This window comes from Apodemus sylvaticus, chromosome 13 (assembly GCF_947179515.1).
Source record: "Apodemus sylvaticus chromosome 13, mApoSyl1.1, whole genome shotgun sequence".
Classification (NCBI taxonomy): domain Eukaryota; kingdom Metazoa; phylum Chordata; class Mammalia; order Rodentia; family Muridae; genus Apodemus; species Apodemus sylvaticus.
The window spans coordinates 54,194,339-54,218,028 of record NC_067484.1 but is presented as its reverse complement, the minus strand read 5'-3'; the positions used below and the strand labels follow the sequence as shown (position 1 = coordinate 54,218,028).

The window sequence follows — 23,690 nt, the reverse complement described above, 5'->3', positions numbered from 1 at the left end:
TTTACATTTATGGTTCAGAATATTCTATAAATTCTATTAGATTAAACAAAGTGAATAATAAGGCTTTACATACTTTTTATGAACCATAAAATATAAGTTAGCATAGAATAAAATTTTAATGAGAAGCAGATATATTAAAATTGAATATTTTATAAAAACTAACAATGGCAAGTACATACAACTACGATCTTGGACAGGTGGACATCTACTGCAAGCCTGAGATTTAGCCCCCAACATGACCCCATTTCTTTCTTATCTTTTAAAGTTATAAACAGGGGCTTTCATTCTACAAGCTAAGTAAAAACTAAAGTGTAATACTGCTTTCAGGTATAGAAGCTTAGAACACTGGGCGAGGGTTGGCACGCTGGGCAGTCCCACCATGCTAATCTCCATTGTCAATTATCTTTATGATTCCAGGAAAACCCGGAACCATGTTGACATAAAAAGTGAAGGTGAATGTGGCAGCAGCCACCTAGAGACGGTAAGGACAAGTGCCAACGTGGGGACATTGGTATCAATGTAAAGCGCTGGATTTCAACCTTCCTAATGCCGGGACACTTTAATACAGTTACTCAAGTTGTGGCAACCCCAACCATAAAATTATTTTGTTGCTGCTTCACAGCTATAACTTTGCTACTGTTGTGAGTCCTAATGTAAATATCTGATAGGTAGGATATCTGGTATGCTACCACCTGGAGGGGTTGCGACCCACAGGTTGAGAACCACCAAGATAAGGCAAATGTAGCTGTGTTTCTCCACCATGTGTTGGGGTGCTCAAAAGGAGTAATTCTTGCTTGACTGAAATTCTGCATTCTTTCTGTTCACATGGAAAAAACAGCCGAGTTCTTAAAACCAAATGAATTTACTTGGGTCATAAGACCAGTAGGCTCTCTTAATAATATTAGTATTAAAATTAATAAAATTAACTAATTATTAATAAGAAAAATAGGAAACTAAACCAAACACTTGGGAACTAAATGGACACTAGAGGTCATCCATTGCCTTAGAGTTGAAACCTCAGCTTGGGTACATACTGTTAGGAAATCTAGAACCAAACAGTTAAGGAAATGAGATTTAGACTAAATTGTTACTTTCTAGCTAAGATTCTGTGGGCTTTTGATGTTAGGAAAAGACAGGAAACACCATGGATGTCACACTTATCTAATGGAACGCCAATCCTAATTTCGGTGGTTTGATGCTTTCACCCCTGAAGTTACTAGCCTCTGCCATGGTTTGGCGTACATAGTTTTAAGGATCTGCTTATATTACATATGGCATTAGGAGCAGGTTGAGAGCAAGGACAGCGATCCTCTAGAGTGCTAGCATAATTGTTTCTTGAATACATACATGAGGAAGTAAACAGTTATGTCCTTCAAGATGAATTACACAGACTCACAAGGCTGTTTCTGCATGACCGACACTTCCTCAAAGCATTGTTCAAGCATCCAGTCATACTGCTGTGTGCCATATTCCTTTCTCTCTTCTTTAGGATATGTGCAGTGATTTTCGAGCCTATGTGCAGGATGGAAGACTCGGATGTACACGGGAAAATGATCCAGTCCGTGGTCCTGATGGGAGGACACATGGCAACCGGTGTGCCATGTGCGCTGAGCTCTTGTAAGTAGCACCTCCAGATGCATTTATGAGGAGGCCCTTCTTTCCTGCCCTGAGAGCCCCAGAGTATCAATGTCTTCCTCATGATGCGTGTGACCTTTTGCCTTTATAATTAATGCGAGATAGGTCTAGTTACAAGATGGGCTTCTTGTCTTTTTTTTTCCCTCACATAACTGCAGTATTTTTTAAAAAATTAGAAACTTCATTTAAAAATTGTAATGCCTCAAAAATGCTCAATGTTTTATTATATAATAGTTTAAGAGTTGGGAACATGGTATGCACTCACTAATAAGTGGATATTAACCTAGAAAATTGGAATAGCCAAAACATAATCCACACATCAAATGAGGTATAAGAAGAACGGAGGAGTGGCCCCTTGTTCTGGAAAGACTCAGTGAAGGAGTATAGGGCAAAACCAGAATGGGGAAGTGGGAAGGGGTGGGTGGGAGGACAGGGGGAGAGAAGGGCGCTTATGGGACTTTCAGAGAGTGGGGGGGCTAGAAAAGGGGAAACCATTGGAAATGTAAATAAAAAATATATCGAATAAAAAAAAGAAAGAAAGAAAAAAAGAGTTGGGAACATTGGTTTGAACAGATAAAAAGGAAAAAGTATTGACTAAAACTTTGTTAAATGTATTGTATCTAATAACTTAAATGATAGTTGCAAAAAAAAAAAAAAAAGGACAGATTTGGAAAACACTTAAACACTGAATAATCCAAACTGGTCATTTGATATACAGTGCTTTGAGTACTGTTGGTGACCCTCCCTGAGTAATGCCACCAAATTTTAAATAGTGGTATAAAGAAATAACAATAATAATGAGTATTAATAAAGATGATATAGTGTCTGGACTCAGTACAGCAGGTGAGTGTCATGTAAAGGAAGAATTATTGGCTTCATTTTTCTCTGAGTGCTGGGCATGGCGTGAGTCTTCAATGTCCAAACTGCCCCAACTTCTATAGCTTTTCTGCTTTGTTTATTCATTATTTTATGTCCTGATAAAATAGGAGAATCTGACTTTTCCAAATTGATCCTCTGCAGGATGAGCCTGAGATGCCAGGATGAGACTACAATTGAGTCATATAGATGGTGTTCAGAACCTCAGTACAAGTTTTTCATATGGGAATAACCCTGCTTTGACATACAGGCAAACTAAGGTCCTGCATGGTTTAAAAAGTTACACACAAGGGTGTGTATGGCAATACCTGAGAGGCTCAGTTTGGTTTCACCCTTGTCATACATAGCATTGTCTCAAAGCTCTTGGTTCTGCCTGTTAGAGGGAATTTTCCTGACAATCTTCTGTTTGTCACTAGAGGTGGCACGCCCATCTGGCTCTGCAGAACAAAGCTTCTAATTGAGTGGCAGTTGAGTCAGGTTCACACCCTTCCTTATCTTTGGCAATGTCTTGGGCTCTTGCATTCAGGACAAGGAAGTGCTCGCCTCCAGTGAGTGGATCGGTTACAACAGGTTGTTGTAAAGGATAGGAAAGCGTTTAGTGCTCAGAATAGGGTGAACACTGCAGATGTGACTGGACCATGTGGATTCTGTTTCTCTGACAGTTTAAAAGAAGCTCAAGAAAATGCCACACGTGACAGAGAAAGCAGAATTCGGAGAGATGCTGAGGAGGTAAATGAATCACTGGCACAGTGTAGCAGTTGGGTCTTTATAGTCACCAACTAAAATAATACTCACAGCTTTAGAGGAACACAATAATGTGATTGTCCCATATTACTATATTCACTTCATATTACTTAAAATTTCTCAAATAATCTATTCTTGGTACAGCTATCAACAGGATGTTTTAAAACTATCATTCACAGCTAAGGTTCCAAATACACAATTCCTACCCTTGATTTTTTTGTCCCTGAACAAAAGAAAAGATATGCAGACAAAATTCTGTTGATCTTTTTTTCCTTTTATTATTTTGTTTCAGGCTAGCATACAAAGAAAAGGGTTGCATGATGGTATCTTCATTCATATGCATGATTGTTCTTTGGATTTGGTCACTCTGCCCATTGTGCCTAGCCCACTCTCTCCAATGGTGTAATCAGTTTGCTTTGAATGCATTTTAAATATTTTTTGGCATAGAATAAATCAGATGGATAAATTTCCAAATAATAGAGTCTCTTAATCAGTGTAGCGAAAGGTGCTTTACTCTAAAATTTTGCTAACACAATCAGAATTATTCACTTTTGTATGCAGCCATTTTATTTAAAATATTCTTCTTATTAAAAGTCTTGCTTCTTCTTAATGAAGTTCTCAAATACTGAGGCAGTAGCTTAAAAATACTCCTAAAATTAAGTTTCATCATATTTAGTTGATGTTATATAAAATTTCAATTTATTACAGAAGTTTCTTTCTTGTATTGAAGTAAAAAATGCAGCCTTGTCTTACTAAAGCACTAGGGTTATTAAACCCTTATTGCACATACAAGGAAAACAGTGACTTAGATGAAATGAAGACTTAGACTTTTGTGAAGAAGCAAAGGTACCTGGATTTTGGTATTCGTCCTCTCATGCTCTGGGTATTGAGAGTGAGGAAAATATCTCTCTGAGCCCCAATTTTTGTGTCATAAAGATATTGATACAAGACCTCAATCTCCTTGCCGTGTTGTGTTTTCACTTCCAACTCTTCTTCAGACTAATACAGATGGGCTTTCCCATGGGAAAGAAAGCCCCACTTTTTGATAATCAAGAGCTGACTTTTCTCTTAACAATTCTATATAATGAAGCAAAATTTCCAAATTAAATTGAGTAGTTGAGCTTAGCCATAAAGAAACAAAATAGCTAGGGGCTGTTCTACCACCGGCCAAGTGTGGTAAACAATGCATTTTGTGGGGTCTGTATATTTCAGCCTGACACTCTGAGCTGGCCTGCCATATTTCTCATGTATTTTGCGTAAACAGGGCTGTTTTCCAGTAAGTGTCAAGTACCCTAACTTCTTCCTCTTGGTGGCCAGGGTCACTAGGCACAACTGAGCTTAGCAGGACTGCGTCTCAGTGATGGCTCAATGTGTGCCCTGTAATTAACCTGTCAGTGGGATGCTCTCAAAAGTGCTTCTTCAGAATCTTCCTAGATGAGTCACACGCTATAAACTGAAATTATCCTTGTTGATGTTCTGGAAATCATGGAGCATTGCTTTTTATGGCCATGTTATTATCAGGTGTCTCCTTTCTACATCTTATTCCACGTCTGTTGCCCAGAAAGTGTAGGACACTCACATTCCTCCTTTCAAAACGGTTATCTTCTTATCGCAGTGCAGAAATGGCTCATTTTCAAAAAGCTTGGCAGAATGAAATGTGAACTTCAAATACAAATCACAATTGTTATCTAAAAAAGTCTCCCTGTACAGGTGGTAACATCAAAGTCCTGAGTCTTTGTGTGAGTGACTCACTGAGTAGAGCTACAGAGCAGTCCCCAGGGTCCCCTGACTCTTGCTCTTCTCCTATAGCTTTTTCCACTGTCTTGGCAGAAGTGGGAAGATTAAGGTCACACGGTTGGTGGTCCTTTTTATAGACTAGGCTGCAATAAAACATGGTATGTTTGTTCACTTAGAGGTCCTCAAGTCTATAGTGTGTGTGTGTGTGCATGCACACATGTGTGTGCATGCATGTGTGTGTGTGCACGTGTGTGTGTTTATGTGTGTGTAAAGTCTATTCTATATCAAATACTAGCATTCACAGAGACTAGAACAAAATTATCAAGAAGCCTGACACCAAATCTCCCTTCCACTTTTGAATATCATTTTTTTTTTTTTTTTAGAATTTCCAGGTAACTAGAGTTCACATAGGTCAAGGTAAAGGGAGTTACATTCATGCTGAGGTTTTCCCTTACAGTCAGAAATGAACATGAGTCAACTAAAGCAGGGTACAAATACTAAGTTGCTCCTGAATCTTCACAAACGAGATTAAATTGATCCATATCCAGTAGCATTAAAACACTTATTTCTACAAATTCAATATTTTCATGCTGTTGGGGTCATGTGGGGTTATCACGACAGACCTCCCCCCAACACCTGAGTACTAAAAGAATGAGAAAAATGACTTTTAGTTGGAGGGACTGCTTGCTAAGCTCTACCTGTTCCTCAGCTCTCTTCCTTCAACAATTATAGTGCACAGATGTTTAGAGTGCCCAGTAACATGGTCAAATAATTTGTGTTTAGATTATTCTCAATCAGATCATGTTTATGTTTACCATCATTCCCTCATGTGTCATCCTGTGATTATAAACCTATTATGCAACATGCCAAAATTAAAGACCAGAAAATGTCAAAGACAATTGGTTATTCTTGTTTTGGTTTTCCCAAAGGAACTTTGCAAGGAGTTTCAAAACCAAGTGAGGAGTGGAAGACTCTTTTGTACCCGGGAAAGTGACCCAATTCGTGGCCCTGATGGCAAGATGCATGGGAACAAGTGTGCCCTCTGTGCTGAGATCTTGTGAGCTACCCCTCAGTTCACTGAGAAGGCGGGATACAGACTGGTGGATGAATGGCAGCAGTAGTAAGGGAGGCTTCTGCCACTGTGAAGCAACTGAACAGATTTATGTCCTCCTAAAACCCATCTAAGCCCATCTAGCCAATGTTTTGTATCTGTCACAAACTAAATTGAGTACAAACTAAATTCATTTTCCAATTAGAAGGCAGGCTTATAACATCCTCAGTAATACATGTAAATCCTATGCCTTTGTGACCTTCTAATGAAGTAGTCATAGAACAGAATGATGTGTGGAAAGACTTTATCTTCAGTAATTAACTGATTGTGGCAGTATTGATTGGACACTTTTAAAGATTCTTTACATTCATGTTATTATCTGGCAATATAAGCCACAGAAAAAAGATGACCTCAGAACACAAAGCATACAGGCTTCATTATATTCTCAGATGCTTTGAGTTATGAACTTGTATTTTGCTGTTTGTTTGCTCTTTTGAGTTGAGGTTAGGCTAGAACTTGTCTAGCTCAGACTACTTTCAAACTTGGGGAAAACCTCCAGCCTTAGCCTCCAGAATTCTGGGCTTACCACTGTAAACAATATCATTGAATAGAATTCCACAACTTCTTAACTACCTGTTGTCCTAATGTGTTTTGGCCAGATAATGCCCCTTCTTCTTGTAGATTGTATATTAAGACTGTCCTCTTTGGATAAAGCTTCCTATATCCTAGTTGAAATCAATATTCATAATCCTTAATTGTGATCTTCCATAACCATTATTACAACTGATGGACCAGGTTGAGTCCATGATGACCCAAAAAGTAGGTATTAACTGAATGATGAGTGAGTGTATAGAAGTGTACATGGATGAAGATGCTGCATTTCTTAAGCTTAAAGCTAACAATGAAGCATCACATGGGCCTGTGTCCACATGCTTACATTCTTCAAAATAGAATGAAAACTATTTAGTAAAATAAATCAGCAATATAATAATTGACTTAGCTAAAAAAGCTAAGCTTTTTTTCTGCTTAGAGTCTGGAATGTCTCCTTTTAAAAGTATGATTTAGATACATATTCAGCAGAGGATGGCCTTGTTGGACATCAAAGGGAGGAGAGGCCCTTGGTCCTTTGAAGGTTTATATGCCCCAGTATAGGGGAATGCCAGGACAGGGAAGCAGGAGTGGGTGGATTGGTGAGCACAGGGAAGGGGGATGTGTTAGGCGAGTTTTATGGGGGGGGTGCAAGAAAGGGGACCACATTTGAAATGCAAATAAAGAATGTATCTAATAAAAAACTATGAGAATATTTAAAAGAAAGATATTTATGCACATAAGCATGTACTCCTGTGCACATATGCATGTACATGCATGCAAAATGAAAGGGCCTTCTTAGAAATACGAGATACCTTAAAAGCACCAGGAAAACATATGCTTCATCTGTACCTAATGAATTGTGCAGCATGAAGATCCAATATAATCTTTTCATTATTTTTTTCTCCAGCATGAAGCGTTTTACAGAAGAAAAAGGTAAAGCAGAGAAAAACCAGAGAGATGCTGAAGAAAGGGCTAAAGCCAAAATGGAAATTAAGGTGAGAATTAGCCAACTAGTATAGCTGTGGCCTCTGTGTACTGAGATGCCTGCAAGCATAGGACTTCAGAACTCATTTTCAATATTTAATACTATTCCCAATAGCGACTGATTACACTTACTGTTCTACACTCAGAATGAAAATATGAGGTTAAAATTTTTGATTCCTTCTGGAAGAAAATACTTGGTCATAGTAGTACATTAATTCCACATTCTTAAATATATCTGTGCTAGATAGTTTTTAATCAACTTAACACAACTGAGAGGCATTTGGGGGAAGGGAACCTCAATTGAAAAAAATGTCCCCTCCAAATTGGCTGTGGGCAAGTTTATGAGGTTAGTTCTAGGTTGGTGTGAAGAGGCCCAGCTCTCTGTAGTTGGTGCTACCCTTGCGCTCGTGGTTCTGGGCACCATGAGAAAGTGGTTGAGGAAGCTATAAGGTACTACCTGGTAAGCAGTGCTCCTCCAGGGCTTTGTCCTAATACCTGTCTCCAGGTTCCTAATGCAAACCCCTGCCCTGACTTCCTTCTGTGGAGTCATGTAACCTGAGAGGCTGCAAGCTGACATAAATCCTTTGTACCTCAAGATGTGTTTTGGTCATGGTGTATTATCACAACAATAGAAATGGTCATTGATCAGTGGTAATCCCTCTTAATCTGATTCCTGTAATTTTTTATCTCTTATGATTCATAGATTACAGTTCTAGAAGATAGCCCTCTACATTAAGATGCCTCCCATCTCTGTGTAACCAACTGCTTAGCTAAATTTTCACCTTCTATTTTGCTCCTGATTCTACATTATCATATTCTTCTACATTCTCATTTAAGTGCACTTGAACTATTCTTTCAGTTGTCATTCATGATCTCTCCCTATCTCCCTTTGCCCTTTCCTTATTCCCTCATTTCCTTTTAATAATCTAATTGATTTCTTTAAATTTAATCTCTATTTACGGAAATTCTCCACAGACCTGATTGTTAGTGAAGATTTGATTCCATTAGTCATTATTATAAAGATTTCTTGTGTTCTCGCTTTATAAGAATAAATCCTCAATTTCCCTCAGTGCTTGCATACTGTAGTTGGTTTTCAAGGTTACCTTTTTAAACCACTTTCAAAACCTTCCTATCTTTACCCAACTAATTCTTGCACTGCCACATTCATTGAAATACTAGAGTTCACAAGATTTTATGTTAATCACTGCCCCCATGGCCATCAATAATAATTTCTTCTGGATGATTTTTTAACCATATTATTTTCCTAACTATATCCTCAGAATAGAGCTAATAAAAATTATTGGAACTTTTCAGCATCATTCTCTTCTTTCTACTAGTACATATTTCGGGTCTACCCTTTAAACATTTATATGGTCATTACTTATTCTTTCTTATTGTCTAGCAAAGGAAACTAAATCACCTAAGTATCTATGAATATACTTGTTGAATATGTATGCATATGAACACACTTATTGCATATGAGTATTGCAAGGATAGAATTATGTTTTAATAGTGCTAAATCTTTAAAATATTACTTCCCACCTTTGATTCCTCTTGCCTGGTTTTTAATGGATATTCAATGCTGAGAATTGCAGATGTAGAACATAATCTTACACTTAAAATACCTCCTTTTCCTTGTTCAGAAACGATGTAGTGAATTCCAGGACCGGGCAAAGAATGGAACTCTGTTCTGTACCAGAGAAAATGATCCTATTCGTGGTCTGGATGGGAAAACACATGGCAACTTGTGTTCCATGTGCCAAGCTTTCTTGTGAGTATTGAATTTGGAGGTGTCAAGAAAAAAGAAACTTACACATGACCTTATAGGACTAGCTGGTTTGGGGAAGCTTCCTTGGACAAACTGACTTAAAAGAAGTAAAGCAGATGAGTAACGTTACAGGGGCAACTCTTGTAGGACAGAGCTAAGGGTGGATGCTTCAAGGCACCTGCTTTAAGATGCCTTGTTTTTCTATGACTTTCTATTTCTTAATTCTGGAGCCTTGTTCTGCAATTAACCTGTATAAATATTTGAAGTTCCATGTGTGAACCATATAGGCATCTCTGATATGGTAAGGGCCCAGCACTAGGCTTGAGCTGAGTCAACATGCCCACAAACATACCAAACAGAACCACAAACACCAATAAAATTACCTTAAATGTTACTTTACATGCTGAATTTTTTTTTGAGAAAGTTAGAGTTATTACTTCTCTTATAAAATTTAGAATAATATGAGTGATATCATTTTTGCTGAACACAAATAAGTATTTGACCATATTTACAATAGTAAACTATTTAACTTTTTGTTTTTACTCATAACCTTTATGTTTAAAATATCACTGATTAACTATAGATACAACATAATTTGTTTTACAAAGCACATTTGGCTTCTTTTAGTTTAATTAGTGCGTGGAATCATTGGGTTATACCCCTCTGTCTCACTTTTGTCTTTTCGATAAAACAGACATGTATGAGCACTATACTTAAATGTAAATTAATGCAAGGGGTACATCATATAGACCAGAAATGTGAACATAGGTATTGGTGAACTCTGATCACGACTGAAGCACTTCTGCCTCTCATCCTCCCTGACAATTAAGAAGATGTGTCAGTGTGTTTTCTTAAGGTTTTATTATCACCTAGGTATAGGGTCACCAGGTTTCAAGTTTGACAGTTCTTTGACTGTCCTTTTCTCACCACAAGCAGAAAGATAAGAGAAAGCAAGTTTACAGATGAACTGCTGCCATCTTTCTTTTAATGTGAGAAGTCTGAAGGTGTTATAGGATGATAGCATATTAGAAGTAGTTTTCTTTAGTTATTACATAGTTATAAATGGGCAAATCCTTCATCCCTATGCCGGGAATGAAGAAAAGATAGATGAGCAATGTGTAGAAATCAGTGAAATCATTTTATTTTATTTTATTTTATTTTATTTTATTTTATTTTATTTTATTTTATTTTACTTTACTTTACTTTATTTTATTTTATTTTATTTTATTTTATTTTATTTTATTTTATTTTATTTTATTTTATTTTATTTTATTTTATTTATTCAGCAAAGCAGAAGAGGAAGAAACAAAGGCTGAAGCTGGAACCAGAAACAGAAGAGGATCTGAAAATTCAGAAACATATGCAGTGAGTGGGATACACACTTAATTCTGTTTGTCACTTTAACTGGACACATCTGCAAGATCCTGGCAAAAAGTCATAATCCTTCAGTCTGGAATGACATAGAAATGCACATTGTATGAAACTGATTCATCTTTCTGTTAAGAGAAACAATGGAAAGTGAAAAAAACTTAATAGAATGGAAGAACTTGAGTTTTACTCTTGCACTCAACAAAAAGGTTTTAGTTTTTGCAAACTACTTTCCAGGGGAATCTGTGCATGTACACTCTTTGTTACGGATTCTTGAAACTTAATATTTGAGTTGATTTATATAAAAACAAGATTTATAAAAGTAAGATTTAAAGGAAAATTTAGCATTTATTCTCTGCATGCACATGAGTGTGTGTGTGTGTGTGTGTGTGTGTGTGCGTGTGTGTGCATGTGCATGTGCATGTGTAGGTGCATGGGTATCTACACACACATATAAAGGGTAGAAGTCAGAGGACAACATGGAAGATTTGATTTCTCCTTCTACCATGTGGGTTATGGGGACTGAACTCAGGCCACCTGGCTTGATGACAACTGCTCTTACCTACTTAGACTCACTCAAGCCAGAAAGCATAATTTTAAACTCTAAAATGTAGCAATACTCATTTCCAGAGACTTGCATGTCTTATCATCATCTATTGTTTTGATGTTGAAAGTCTGTTTTTCTCCCTAGACTTCCTTTCCCTTAAACTACCACTAAGATAGTATAGAAACTACCAGTGTAAAGCTGTCTTGCTGAAAGCTCACACTTTTGAGCTGTGGAAATGACTCACAATAACAGGTACTGGGTGCCAAACTTGACACCTTGAGTTCAGTCACTGGAACCAACATTTAAAAAAAATTATTAGCAGACATGGTCCTTTGTTATCACAAGACTCCTATAGCAAGATGGAATGGGGAGACAGGAGAATTGCCTGGGATGACCTAAAGTACCCGTGATGCCACAACAGAATCTAAGACAGACCTTGCTGGGCAGAAGGAAGGCAAAAACTAATTCCTGAAAGTTCCCTCTGACTTCTATGATATGTGTCCAAACAGTTATGTTTATACTTATAAACTCAATCCAGCTTTAACATTGGTAATAGAAACTTCTTTATGCAGTTAGAATACAGGATGTATTAAATATCCTCAACTCCCTATTTAAATATTCTTACCTTCCCTCCAGTTTAATCACTTAGCAATGTGTAATGCTTCTTTCAAAGTTTAGAATTACTCTAGGGTAAACCAAAAACTATTAAGAAATGAATATCCATATTTCATTGACTTTTATGATCTGACCAATCATGTGTTCATTACCTCCAACTTTCTCTTTGGTCATACAGAAGCTATGTGATGGATATCGCAAGGTCAGGAAGAATGGACAGCTATATTGCACCAGAGAGAACGACCCAGTCAGAGGCCCTGATGGGAAAATGCATGGCAACACATGCTCCATGTGTCAGGCTTTCTTGTGAGTACAACAGGACCCTCTGGACTTGTGAAGGGTCTGAGCCTTGGAAACTCATTGGGAAATACAAGGGGGGTTGTCTTTAAGTGGAGATAACAATGTATATTCTTCTAGGAATATCTAAGCTTTAAATGTCACATTTAACTTGTTAAAGAAAAACAAAAACGAATGAAGAGTTTGCAGATTGTTACTATTATGATAGAAACAGTGGAGACTAATCAGGAAACACACAAAAAGAAGTAATACACTAGGTCATTTGCATGTGGAATTTCAAATAATCCAAATTATAGTAGGCAACAGAAAAGTGGTTGCCTATACCTGGAGAGATGGTGTACAGTGTGAATGAGGAGACACTGAGTGAAGGGTATAACTGAAGGGTATAAAAGCTCCTCTTTTGTGCCATATTCTTGAGAGAAAGGAGCCATTCTAATTCATTATCTAAAAAGAAAACAAATGACAAGCTTGATGTTACAGAACTTCAGGGTCACCAGGGAAGAGTCAAAGCATTGAACAATGAGCCCATGAGTGTAAAGAATCTTTAAGACAATATTTGTTTCTTCATAATCTATTTCTTTTTTCCCATAGTATTCAAGAAGACAAAGCAAGGGCAAAAGTTAAAAGAGAATTGGCAAAGGTAATTTTCTCAGTGTTCCCATACCCTTCCTCTTTTGGCTCCACAATGGTATAATGTTCTATCTATCTCACTAAAATAAGTGTTTGCTTTCTAAATTTCACGCCTGATGGAAGGAAACAGAGCTGTATAGATGCACATCCTAGTTTAGCTTCTCAGCAGACTAATTTGAACATAGACGTTGAAGACTAGCCTGAGAAACAAGTAAGACTAGTGGAAAGGAGTCAGACACACACACACACACACACACACACACACACAGAGAGAGAGAGAGAGAGAGAGAGAGAGAGAGAGAGAGAGAGAGAGAGAGAGAGTATGAGAGAGCTCTTAATGTAAAAATAATCCTGATTAGCTTCTTCCAAAGTACCAATTTTGTCTCATAATTGTTGAAATTTTGAGACTCAATTAGTGAAATATCAGAGGATCCGCTCTCTGTAAGAATTTTTCCATTGATTTGTATTTCATTAGAGTTAGTTTGTTAGGCACGGATTATTTATACATAACATGTGATGTTTACTAGGATTAATTTATATCATTTACATATTTAGAGCACACGAAGTGAATGGGGAAAGATTCCAATCATCACAATTTGCAATATTATACATTTGTGTTATCATAGTTGTCCTGGGGAATTACCAGTAATCTTGACTCCCTATTTTTATTATTATTTATTTTGACTTCATAGTCACTCTTAGTCTACTTCCTTAATTTTCCATTTTTACTATATAATGGAAAATAATATATTGTTTTCTATTATATAATTATATATTATATAGTATATAATCTATATTATAATTATAGATTGTATTATATACTTATTAAAATATTAATGTGTATAATATTATACAATATTATATAATTATAATTATGTAATATATAAAATAAAATATTTTCTATTATATAGAAAGGCAAATTTGTATGTATATGATTAGTTAGTTTCACTCAATAGCCACTTACAAGATTGAGTAACAAATCTGAATGTATAAACTTAATCATTATTTGGGGAAAGCTGCATACTTTTTTTTAATTTATTAATATATTTATTTACATTTCAAATGATTTCCCCTTTTCTGGACCCCCACTCCCCGAAAGTCCCATCAGTCCCCTTCCCTCCCCCTGTTTTCCCACCCAACCCTTCCCACTTTCCTGTTCTGATTTTGCTCTATACTCCTTCACTGAGTCTTTTCAGAACAAGGGGCCACTCCTCCGTTCTTCATGTACCTCATTTGATGTGTGGATTATTTTTGGGTATTCCAGTTTTCTAAGTTAATATCCACTTATTAGTGAGTGCATACCATGATTCACCTTTTGAGTCTGGGTTACCTCACTTAGTATGATGTTCTCTAGCTCCATCCATTTGCCTAAGAATTTCATGAATTCATTGTTTCTAATGGCTAAATAGTACTCCATTGTACATATACCACATTTTTTTGCATCCACTCTTCTGTTGAGGGATACCTGGGTTCTTTTCAGCATCTGGCAATTATAAATAGGGCTGCTATGAACATAGTAGAGCATGTATCCTTATTACATGGTGGGGAATCCTCTGGGTATATGCCCAGGAGTGGTATAGCAGGATCTTCTGGAAGTGAGGTGCCCAGTTTTCGGAGGAACCACCAGACTGATTTCCAGAGTGGTTGTACCAATTTGCAACCCCACCAGCAGTGGAGGAGGGTTCCTCTTTCTCCACATCCTCTCCAACACCTGCTGTCTCCTGAAATTTTTTTTTTTTTTTTTTTTTTTTTTTTTTTTTTGTCTTTTTTTTTTATTTGATATAATTTATTTACATTTCAAATGATTTCCCCTTTTCTAGCCCCCCCCCACTCCCCGAAAGTCCCGTAAGCCCCCTTCTCTTCCCCTGTCCTCCCTCCCACCCCTTCCCAGTTCCCCGTTCTGGTTTTGCCAAATACTGTTTCACTGAGTCTTTCCAGAACCAGGGACCACTCCTGCTTTCTTCTTGTATCTCATTTGATGTGTGGATTATGTTTTGGGTATTCCAGTTTTCTAGGTTAATAACCACTTATTAGTGAGTGCATACCATGATTCACCTTTTGAGTCTGGGTTACCTCACTTAGTATGATGTTCTCTAGCTCCATCCATTTGCCTAAGAATTTCATGAATTCATTGTTTCTAATGGCTGAATAGTACTCCATTGTGTAGATATACCACATTTTTTGTATCCACTCTTCTGTTGAGGGATACCTGGGTTCTTTCCAGCATCTGGCAATTATAAATAGGGCTGCTATGAACATAGTAGAGCATGTATCCTTATTACATGGTGGGGAATCCTCTGGGTATATGCCCAGGAGTGGTATAGCAGGATCTTCTGGAAGTGAGGTGCCCAGTTTTCGGAGGAACCGCCAGACTGCTTTCCAGAGTGGTTGTACCAATTTGCAACCCCACCAGCAGTGGAGGAGTGTTCCTCTTTCTCCGCACCCTCTCCAACACCTGCTGTCTCCTGAAATTTTAATCTTAGCCATTCTGACTGGTGTAAGGTGAAATCTCAGGGTTGTTTTGATTTGCATTTCCCTAAAGACTAATGAAGTTGAGCATTTTTTAAGGTGTTTCTCTGCCATCCGAAGTTCTTCAGGTGAGAATTCTTTGTTTAACTCTGTACCCCATTTTTAATAGGGTTATTTGGTTTTCTGGAGTCTAACTTCTTGAGTTCTTTATATATATTGGATATTAGCCCTCTATCTGATGTAGGATTGGTGAAGATCTTTTCCCAATTTGTTGGTTACCAATTTGTCCTTTTGATGGTGTCCTTTGCCTTACAGAAACTTTGTAATTTTATGAGGTCCCATTTGTCAATTCTTGATCTTAGAGCATATGCTATTGGTGTTCTGTTCAGAAACTTTCTCCCTATACCGATGTCCTCAAGGGTCTTCCCCAGTTTCTTTTCTATTACCTTCAGAGTGTCTTGTCTGGCTTTATGTGGAGGTCCTTGATCCATTTGGATTTGAGCTTAGTACAAGGAGACAAGGATGAATCAATTCGCATTCTTCTGCATGCTGACCTCCAGTTGAACCAGCACCATTTAACCAAAAAAGGGCTATCTTTTTTCCATTGGATGTTTTCAGCCCCTTTGTCGAGGATCAAGTGGCCATAGGTGTGTGGGTTATTTTCTGGATCTTCAATCCTGTTCCATTGATCTGCCTGCCGGTCACTGTACCAGTACCATGCAGTTTTTAACACTATTGCTCTGTAGTGTTGCTTGAGGTCAGGGATACTGATTCCCCCAGAATTTCTTTTATTGCTGAGAATAGTTTTAGCTATCCTGGGTTTTTTGTTATTCCAGATGAATTTGAGAATTGCTCTTTCTAACTCTGTGAAGAATTGAGTTGGGATTTTGATGGGTATTGCATTGAATCTGTATATTGCTTTTGGCAAAATGGCCATTTTAACTATATTGATCCTGCCAATCCATGAGCATGGGAGGTTTTCCAATTTTTTGAGGTCTTCTTCCATTTCCTTCTTCAGAGTCTTGAAGTTCTTGTCATACAGATCTTTCACATGTTTGGTAAGAGTCACCCCAAGGTACTTTATACTGTTTGTGGCTATCGTGAAGGGGGTCATTTCCCTAATTTCTTTCTCAGCCTGCTTATCCTTTATACTAATTCATTTATACTAATTCATTTAAAAAACAACTGTTCTGCTAGCTGGAGCTATCTTTTATTAGTAATTTAGGTCTGAAAATTTGACTCTACATTGTATTTGACTAGACTAAGCCCTGTCACTCTGGATATGCTCCTTCTCTCTTCTCTGTTTTTCCTGTTCACATCCACAAGCTCCATGCTGATGAAGAATCTCTCCTGAAGTGTAGCTGCCAGCAGCCACATGTAAACCGGGTTACCTGTTGAGAGAATTTTGGGGTTATAGGGAAGAGGGGCGAAAAGAAAGTGCGGCTAAGACAATGTTCACTGATCAAAGCCGTAAACTTTAATGGCGCCAGACCTTTTAACAGTTTGGGCAAACCCTTCCCCCCAGACTCCAGGCTGAGTTCTGGTGGAAGTTGTCTAGCTTCTCTTGGAGGTCCTCGTCTTGACTGCTCCGGCAGCTGGGTGGGTCACCTGCTTAATTCAGGAATTCCTAGACCTGGAGGAACAATGAACTTAACCTTTACTACGAGCGCTCCACCCTAGGTGGAGCAGGATCCTGGCTTTCTGGGAGAAGTTAACCTTGACCAAAGTCAAACTCTGACCAAGTGCAAGACTGCCCCAATATGGCTCTGTACACTGAAGAAATGTCAGAATCTCAGCTGTCCCAACTTGTTATTTTCTTTTACACAATACTGAATACAAAAGATAGCTCTGAAACAACCTTAATTCCTGTGGGAAAAGCTTGTTCCTGAGGCTCATTGAATTTCTTCCCCTGTCATCTTCAATATGCTGCAGCACACAGAACAGCAAAAGTGCTGTCATCTACTAGTATCTACCAAACTGTCCTGCTTAATTCTACATCCCAATTATAACCATCTTCAGAGATGGTACCCTACTATAAATGCCAAGAACATCCCAAAATCTTTTTTCTTCCTTAAAAATATAATTTCTCTTTATTCTTGAGAATTTCATATAGTACACAATGAAACATAATTTTACCCATTCTCTCCTTCCCTCCCTCCCTCTCTCCCTCCTTCCTTTTCTCCCTCTCCCTCTGCCTCTCTCTCTCTCTCCATCCCTCCCTTCCTCTCTCTTTCTCTCCCCTCCCCTGTATCTTGTGTAGCACATCTTCCTAGCAGCTTCATGTCTTCATTTTTCTGATAATCTACTAAATCCAGTTGGGGCTGTCCATATATTTATGAGTACTGGACTATTCGTAGGAAGAGATATACTAGTGTCTAGATTATCAAAGAATGATTATCTCTCTCAGGAACTATCCACTGCCAGTGACTTCTCCTTAATCAGGGTGGAGCCTAGAGAAAACTTTACCCAACTATACAGGAATTTTGATTGTCTAGATCTTGTGCAGGCAAGCACAGCTGCTATGAGTCCATGGATGTGATGACCATGGAGTATTCAGCAGACAGTATTTCACAGTAGTCTTTCCCATTTGTGAGCTCATACAATTTTTTCCCACCTCCTTTTTGGTGGTGTGCCCTAAGCAGTAGCAAGGAGGAAGTTAAATAATGAAGATGTTCCATTTAGGGCCAAACATTCAGTCTCTTGTGGGGACTTTGGACAGTTATGTTTGCCTACTGCAAAAAGAAGCTTCTATTACCAATGTTGAAGTTATCTTGAGTTTATAAGTACACAGCTATTTAGAGTCTAGCTAGACAATGCGGACGCTTATTGAAATAGCAAAAGCAGGTCCTACCCTTGATCCTATTACTTCCTGTCTTAGTCAGGGTTTCTATTCCTGCACAAATATCACAACCAAGAAGCAAGTTGGGGAGGAAAGGGTTTATTGAACTTATACTTCCATGCTGCTGTTCATCACTAAAGGAACTCAGGACTGGAACTCAAGCAGATCAGAAAGCAAGAGCTGATCAGAGGCCATGGAATGATGTTACTTACTGGCTTACTCAGCCTGCTCTCTTATAGAACCCAAGAATACCAGCCCAGGGATGGCACCACCCACAAGGGGCCCTCCCCCTTGATCACTAATTGAGAAAATGCCCCACAGCTGGATCTCATGGAGGCACTTCCCCAACTGAAGCTCCTTTCTCTGTGGTAACTTCAGCCTGTGTCAAGTTGACACACAAAACCAGCCAGTACAATTGACCCCTTATCAACTTGACACATAAACACATCACCATTAAGCCTCAACCCTTACTTTCTTATTCATCCCCCAAATCTAAATAACTTTAAAAGTCCCACAGTCTTTACATCAAAAGTTCAACCCCTTTATATGTCCATTATCTTTCAAAATTCAAAGTCTTTTAAAAATTCAAGGTCTCTTAACTGTGGGCTCTACTAAAATACTTTCTTCCTTCAAGAGGGAAAAATATCAGGGCATAGTTTCAATCAAAAGCAAAACCCGCTGGGTGGTGGTGGTACATGCCTGTAATCCCAGCACTCTGGGAGGCAAAGGCAAGTGGATTTCTGAGTTCGAAGCCAGCCTGGTCTACAGAGTGAGCTCCAGGACAGCCAGGGCTATACAGAGAAACCCTGTCTTAAAAAAACAAAAACAAAAACAAAAGAAATCCAAAAGCAAAATTCCAACTCCAATGGTTCAATATCTGGGATCCAAGTCATGATTTTCTGGGCTTATTTAAGGACTTGTGTCACTTCTCCAGCTCTGACCTTTGTAGCACACACCTTGTCTTCTAGGCTCCAGCGTCTATACTCCACTGCTGCTGCTGTTCTTGGTGGTCATCTCATGGCACTGTGCATGTGTGTGTATGCGTGTGTATGTATGTGTGTGTGTGTATAACATGTATTTGAAGCTCTGATGCACATATAAGAGAGGATATACTGCATTTGTCTTTCATGTCCCAAGTTACTTCATTCAGTATAATTTTTCTTTTTTTATCATTTACCCACCTGGTTTCAGTTTTCTTTACATCAGAGTAAACCATTGTTCACCTGAGCTCTTAACAAGCACTTTGTTCTTAGTGATTTATTGCAACATTATTATTGCTCTTTAAGATTTTGTGAACCATTGAACATTATTTTCTACTCATAGTAAGAAAAGATACAGAAAGTGAAGTAATTATTTATTTATTTATATTCGAAATGTTTCCCTGCCCCCACAGTTCTTCACCCTATCCCCATCCCTTTTGCATCTGAGAGGGTGCTTCACCACCCACACACACACACCCCACCCTGGGCATTCTTCTTCCCTGAGGTGCCAAGTCTCTGCAGGATTAGGCTCATCCTCTCCCATTGAGACCAAAGAAGACAGTCTTCTGCTACATAGATGCTGTGGCCCACAGACCAGCCCATGTATATTGGTGGCTCAGTCTCTGGGAGCTCCCAGGGGTCTAAGTCAGTTGACACTGTTGGTCTTCCTATGGGGTTGCCATCCCTGTCAGCTCCTTCAGTTCTTCTTCTAACTCTTCCATAGATGCCTCTGACCTCAGCCCAATGGTTGGATGAATCTTCATCTCTCTCAGTCAGCTGCTTGAAGAACCTCTCAGAGAACAGCTATGCTAGGCTCCTATCTGCAAGCACAACATAACATCACTAGTAGAGTCAAGGCTTAGTGACTGCCCATGAGATAGATCCCAAGTTGGGCCAGTCCCTGGATGACTTTTCCTTCAGTCTCTGCTCCATTATTGTCCCTGAATTTCTTTTGATAGGAACAATTCCAGGTCAAAAATTTTAAAGGTGGATTTGTGACCCCATTCCTCCCCTGGGGGACCCTGTATATCTACTGGAAGTGGTCTTTTCAGGTTCTCACTCTCCACTGTTCGGCATTTCCACTAAGGTCATCCCCATTGAGTTCTGTTCGGCATTTCCACTAAGGTCATCCCCACTGAGTTCTGAGAGCCTCTCACATCCCACCCCCAGTAGCTACATATTTTCATTCATTCTCTTGACCCTCTAGGCATCCCTTCTGCCCCCTATACCTGATCTTGCCTCCCTTTACCCTTTCATCTCTTTTTTCCTACCAAGGCCACTCCCTCACTCTGTCTCCCATGATTATTTTGTTCCCCCTTCTAAGTGAGATTGAGGCATCCTCACTTGGAAGTTCCTTCTTATTAAACTTCTTACAGTCTGTGGGTTGTACCATGTGTATTCTGTACTTTTTTTTTGCTAATATCCACTTATCAATAAGTATATACCATGCAAGTCCTTTTGGGCCAGGGTTACCTTATTCAGGATGATTTTCTCTAATTCTACCCATTTAACTGCTTTACGATATATGTTTTTTTTAATCTTCTAGGAAATGTGTAGTGAGTTCCGGAACCAAGCAAAAAATGGAATGCTCATGTGCACCAGAGAAAATGACCCTGTTGTTGGACCAGATGGAAAAACACATTCAAACAAGTGTGCAATGTGTGCAAGTGTGTTGTGAGTATTTACCCTCATATCTCCACCTAATCATGTACCATTATCCTTGCCTGAGTTTCAGGTTCCCAAGTGCACCATGGATTGAATAGTAGAAAAATCTCAAAGGTAGATGGACATAATATTAAGCAATATTCATAATAAAATGACATTTTCTATTTACTTATCCTTCTGGCTTCTAATTATGTGGCTAGACTTGTCTCTGAATGTTTATAATACTTGACTATCTTAATTTACAACAAAGAAAAAGAACAAGTCTCAAATTGAATCAAGTGCTTTTTTGCCTTCTCTCTCACCTCTGATAGTCTGTAATTCTGTTAATACATTCAGATATAGGTTAAAATATGTATGGAGAATGGTGAGGCTGCTATATCAGAATTGTTACAATACTTGACCAGTATGTGGAATAACCTTTTTGGGCTATCCATACTCTCTACCAATGAAGTGTCTTGGTGGAGAATAAAGCCCTTAAGAGACAAACAAGCTTCTGAACTGTCTGTCAAGCTACTCTAGGCCTAGCACTTATAGGACTTTCTTTGGCCAAGTGCTGTGGGTCAACTTGTTGCCAGAGTTCTCTTACAAGGGATAATATAAAAGGTGTCCTATTACACTTTTAAACTGCAGTTGTAATTCCAACCCTCAAAGATTCAGGAGCTACGTTTTGAATTGATTATAAAACTAATATCCTTCAATGAGTCACCTCAAAATAAATGGTGAAAGATTATATTCAGGTTATGGGCCTAGATATCTTTCACTGCTTCACTCTGCTCCCCTGATCTCCAAAATATATTTATGCAAAACACAAAGTTATTGATTACCTCAATCTTCTCAGATTGGCCCATCCTTAAGTATATGCCTATAATGCCTTAACAAGAGTGACTGAGAGTAAGTAGATCAATAGAATAAGAAATGTCCTAAAGTTCATGAAAACAGTTTGTCTTATTTGCTCTCATTGATGGTGATCATCAGATACGGTGGATGTTAATAATGAGTTTTGACATGTCATATGTCAGTAGAAAATGGCAAGAAATAGGGTAGACTTACTAGTGCTCCTTTGAATCTCAGCACTCTGGAGGCTAGAGAAGAAAAATCATGAGTTTCTAGCCAGCCTAGGCTACATGCCAGGATATTGTCTAAAAGCAACAGCAAAACAAAAACCAAAACAAAGCAAAACCTAGAATATTCGGTTTGTGACCGACATCACAAAGCTCACTGCTGAATCTTATTGGGCTTCTATCATGGCTACTACTAAAATTTGAATTATGATATAATGAACTCTTAAAATATTTGATTTGTTAATTTTAAGTGAAGGATTGTTTATGCTATATGATGTCTCCATATCTGACTTATCATTTCTTGTTATCATTAATTATATCATAGTTCCCTAGTTGGGAACCTATCAATGATTTAGAAAAAAGAAGTCAAAATAGTCATTTTTTTAGATTGAAGCCAGTGACTAATAAAAAAATAGTATCAGCAGGTCTTACAAACTGATAAAAAAAATGTATGTTTTTGCCATTGCTATTACTTTTGAGAAATGTAATATAGGCAGCTTTCTAAGCATATTGTCCAAAATAATCACACTTAAGACAAATCATTTTCCTGAAAACTTTTATGTATTTATTTATATCGTCAATTATCTTGTTTTGTATGTGTGTGTGTCTCTGTGTGTGTGTCTGTGTGTGTGTTTCTGTGTGTGTGTGTCTGTGTGTGTGTGTGTCTGTGTATGTGTGTGTATGTGTGTGTGTATGTGTGTGTGTGTGTGTGTGTGTGTGCCATAGTACACATATAGAGCTAAAAGAACAACTTTCTGAAGTTATTTCTATTCTTCTATCATAGTTTCTAGGGACTGATCATGTCATCAGGATTGCACAAAATTAGTTTACCTGCTAAGCCATCTTTCTCAGGCAGTATCCAGGAGACTTCTGAAATTTGGTTGGAGGATATTCATTTTCTTCCGGAAACATATCAGAGTAGTTAGTTTCTGTTTCTGTTTTTTATTGCAGCCTACTAGAAGAAGAAGAGAAGAAAAAAGATGGCAAAGGGGAAAAGGAGAAGGCTACGGCTGGAAAGGCGAAGAGAGAAGCAGTACAGGTATCTGCTTCGGGTCATCAGGCTGCACACACGCACAGTCTTCAATCTTCTGGACCAAATCGCCAGTTTCAGCATCCTTAATGATTTTGCCAAGTGGAATCATATATTTGAGTCCTCATGTCTAACAAATTGTCTGTCTTCCTTATTGTATTATTTGTCCTTATTTCAGTTTCTGATGTTCTGCAAGCGGGACTTCAGGCTTTCATATACTCCTTTCCTAGAGCATCTCCTTATTTGGAAGCTTTCTTTTATGAATGTAGTAATAGTGGTGGTGGTGGTATCTCTCTCTCTCTCTCTCTCTCTCTCTCTCTCTCTCTCTCTCTCTCTCTCTCTCTCTGTGTGTGTGTGTGTGTGTGTCTGTCTGTCTGTCTGTCTGTCTGTCTCTTTCTCTGTGTGTGTGCATGTTGCACTCATATGAAAGTGTGGTTGTACATCTCCTCTATAGGGAAGTGGAGGCCGGGTAGGATAGTTGTCACTTCCATGCCCATTGCTCTTTGACAGGGTCTTTTGCTGTCCTGGAACTTTCCCTTTCAGCTGGGCAGGCTTGCTAGACACAAAATTCCGGAGATTGATCTACCCTCTTCCTCCAATACTGGTGTTACAGGCACACAGAGACATGCTGATCATTTTATGTGAGAGCTAGAGATCAGAAATTGCTATTATTTTGCATACCACAAACTCCTATACCATCTAAGACACTAAGTTATTATTCTCTTGTCTTCTATAGTTGCTATATCAAAATAATGTTTGAGGTGAATATTTTCTAATCATAATAGTGGTAATCTTATGCTCCA

The 23,690-nt window shown here is 38.3% G+C and overlaps 1 protein-coding gene across 1 annotated transcript in view; it reads left to right on the top strand.

Moving 5' to 3' along the window:
- Positions 1 to 23,690, top strand: part of Spink5 (serine peptidase inhibitor Kazal type 5) — a 61,909-nt gene that overhangs the window by 16,133 nt on the left and 22,086 nt on the right. Inside the window, exons 6-16 of the mRNA XM_052155303.1 lie at positions 418 to 481; positions 1,490 to 1,617; positions 3,174 to 3,240; positions 5,922 to 6,049; positions 7,542 to 7,629; positions 9,262 to 9,389; positions 10,673 to 10,751; positions 12,095 to 12,222; positions 12,805 to 12,853; positions 20,678 to 20,805; positions 22,809 to 22,896. Of these exons, the coding sequence (XP_052011263.1) occupies positions 418 to 481; positions 1,490 to 1,617; positions 3,174 to 3,240; positions 5,922 to 6,049; positions 7,542 to 7,629; positions 9,262 to 9,389; positions 10,673 to 10,751; positions 12,095 to 12,222; positions 12,805 to 12,853; positions 20,678 to 20,805; positions 22,809 to 22,896 (1,075 nt within the window). The remainder of the gene's footprint in view (positions 1 to 417; positions 482 to 1,489; positions 1,618 to 3,173; positions 3,241 to 5,921; positions 6,050 to 7,541; positions 7,630 to 9,261; positions 9,390 to 10,672; positions 10,752 to 12,094; positions 12,223 to 12,804; positions 12,854 to 20,677; positions 20,806 to 22,808; positions 22,897 to 23,690) is intronic.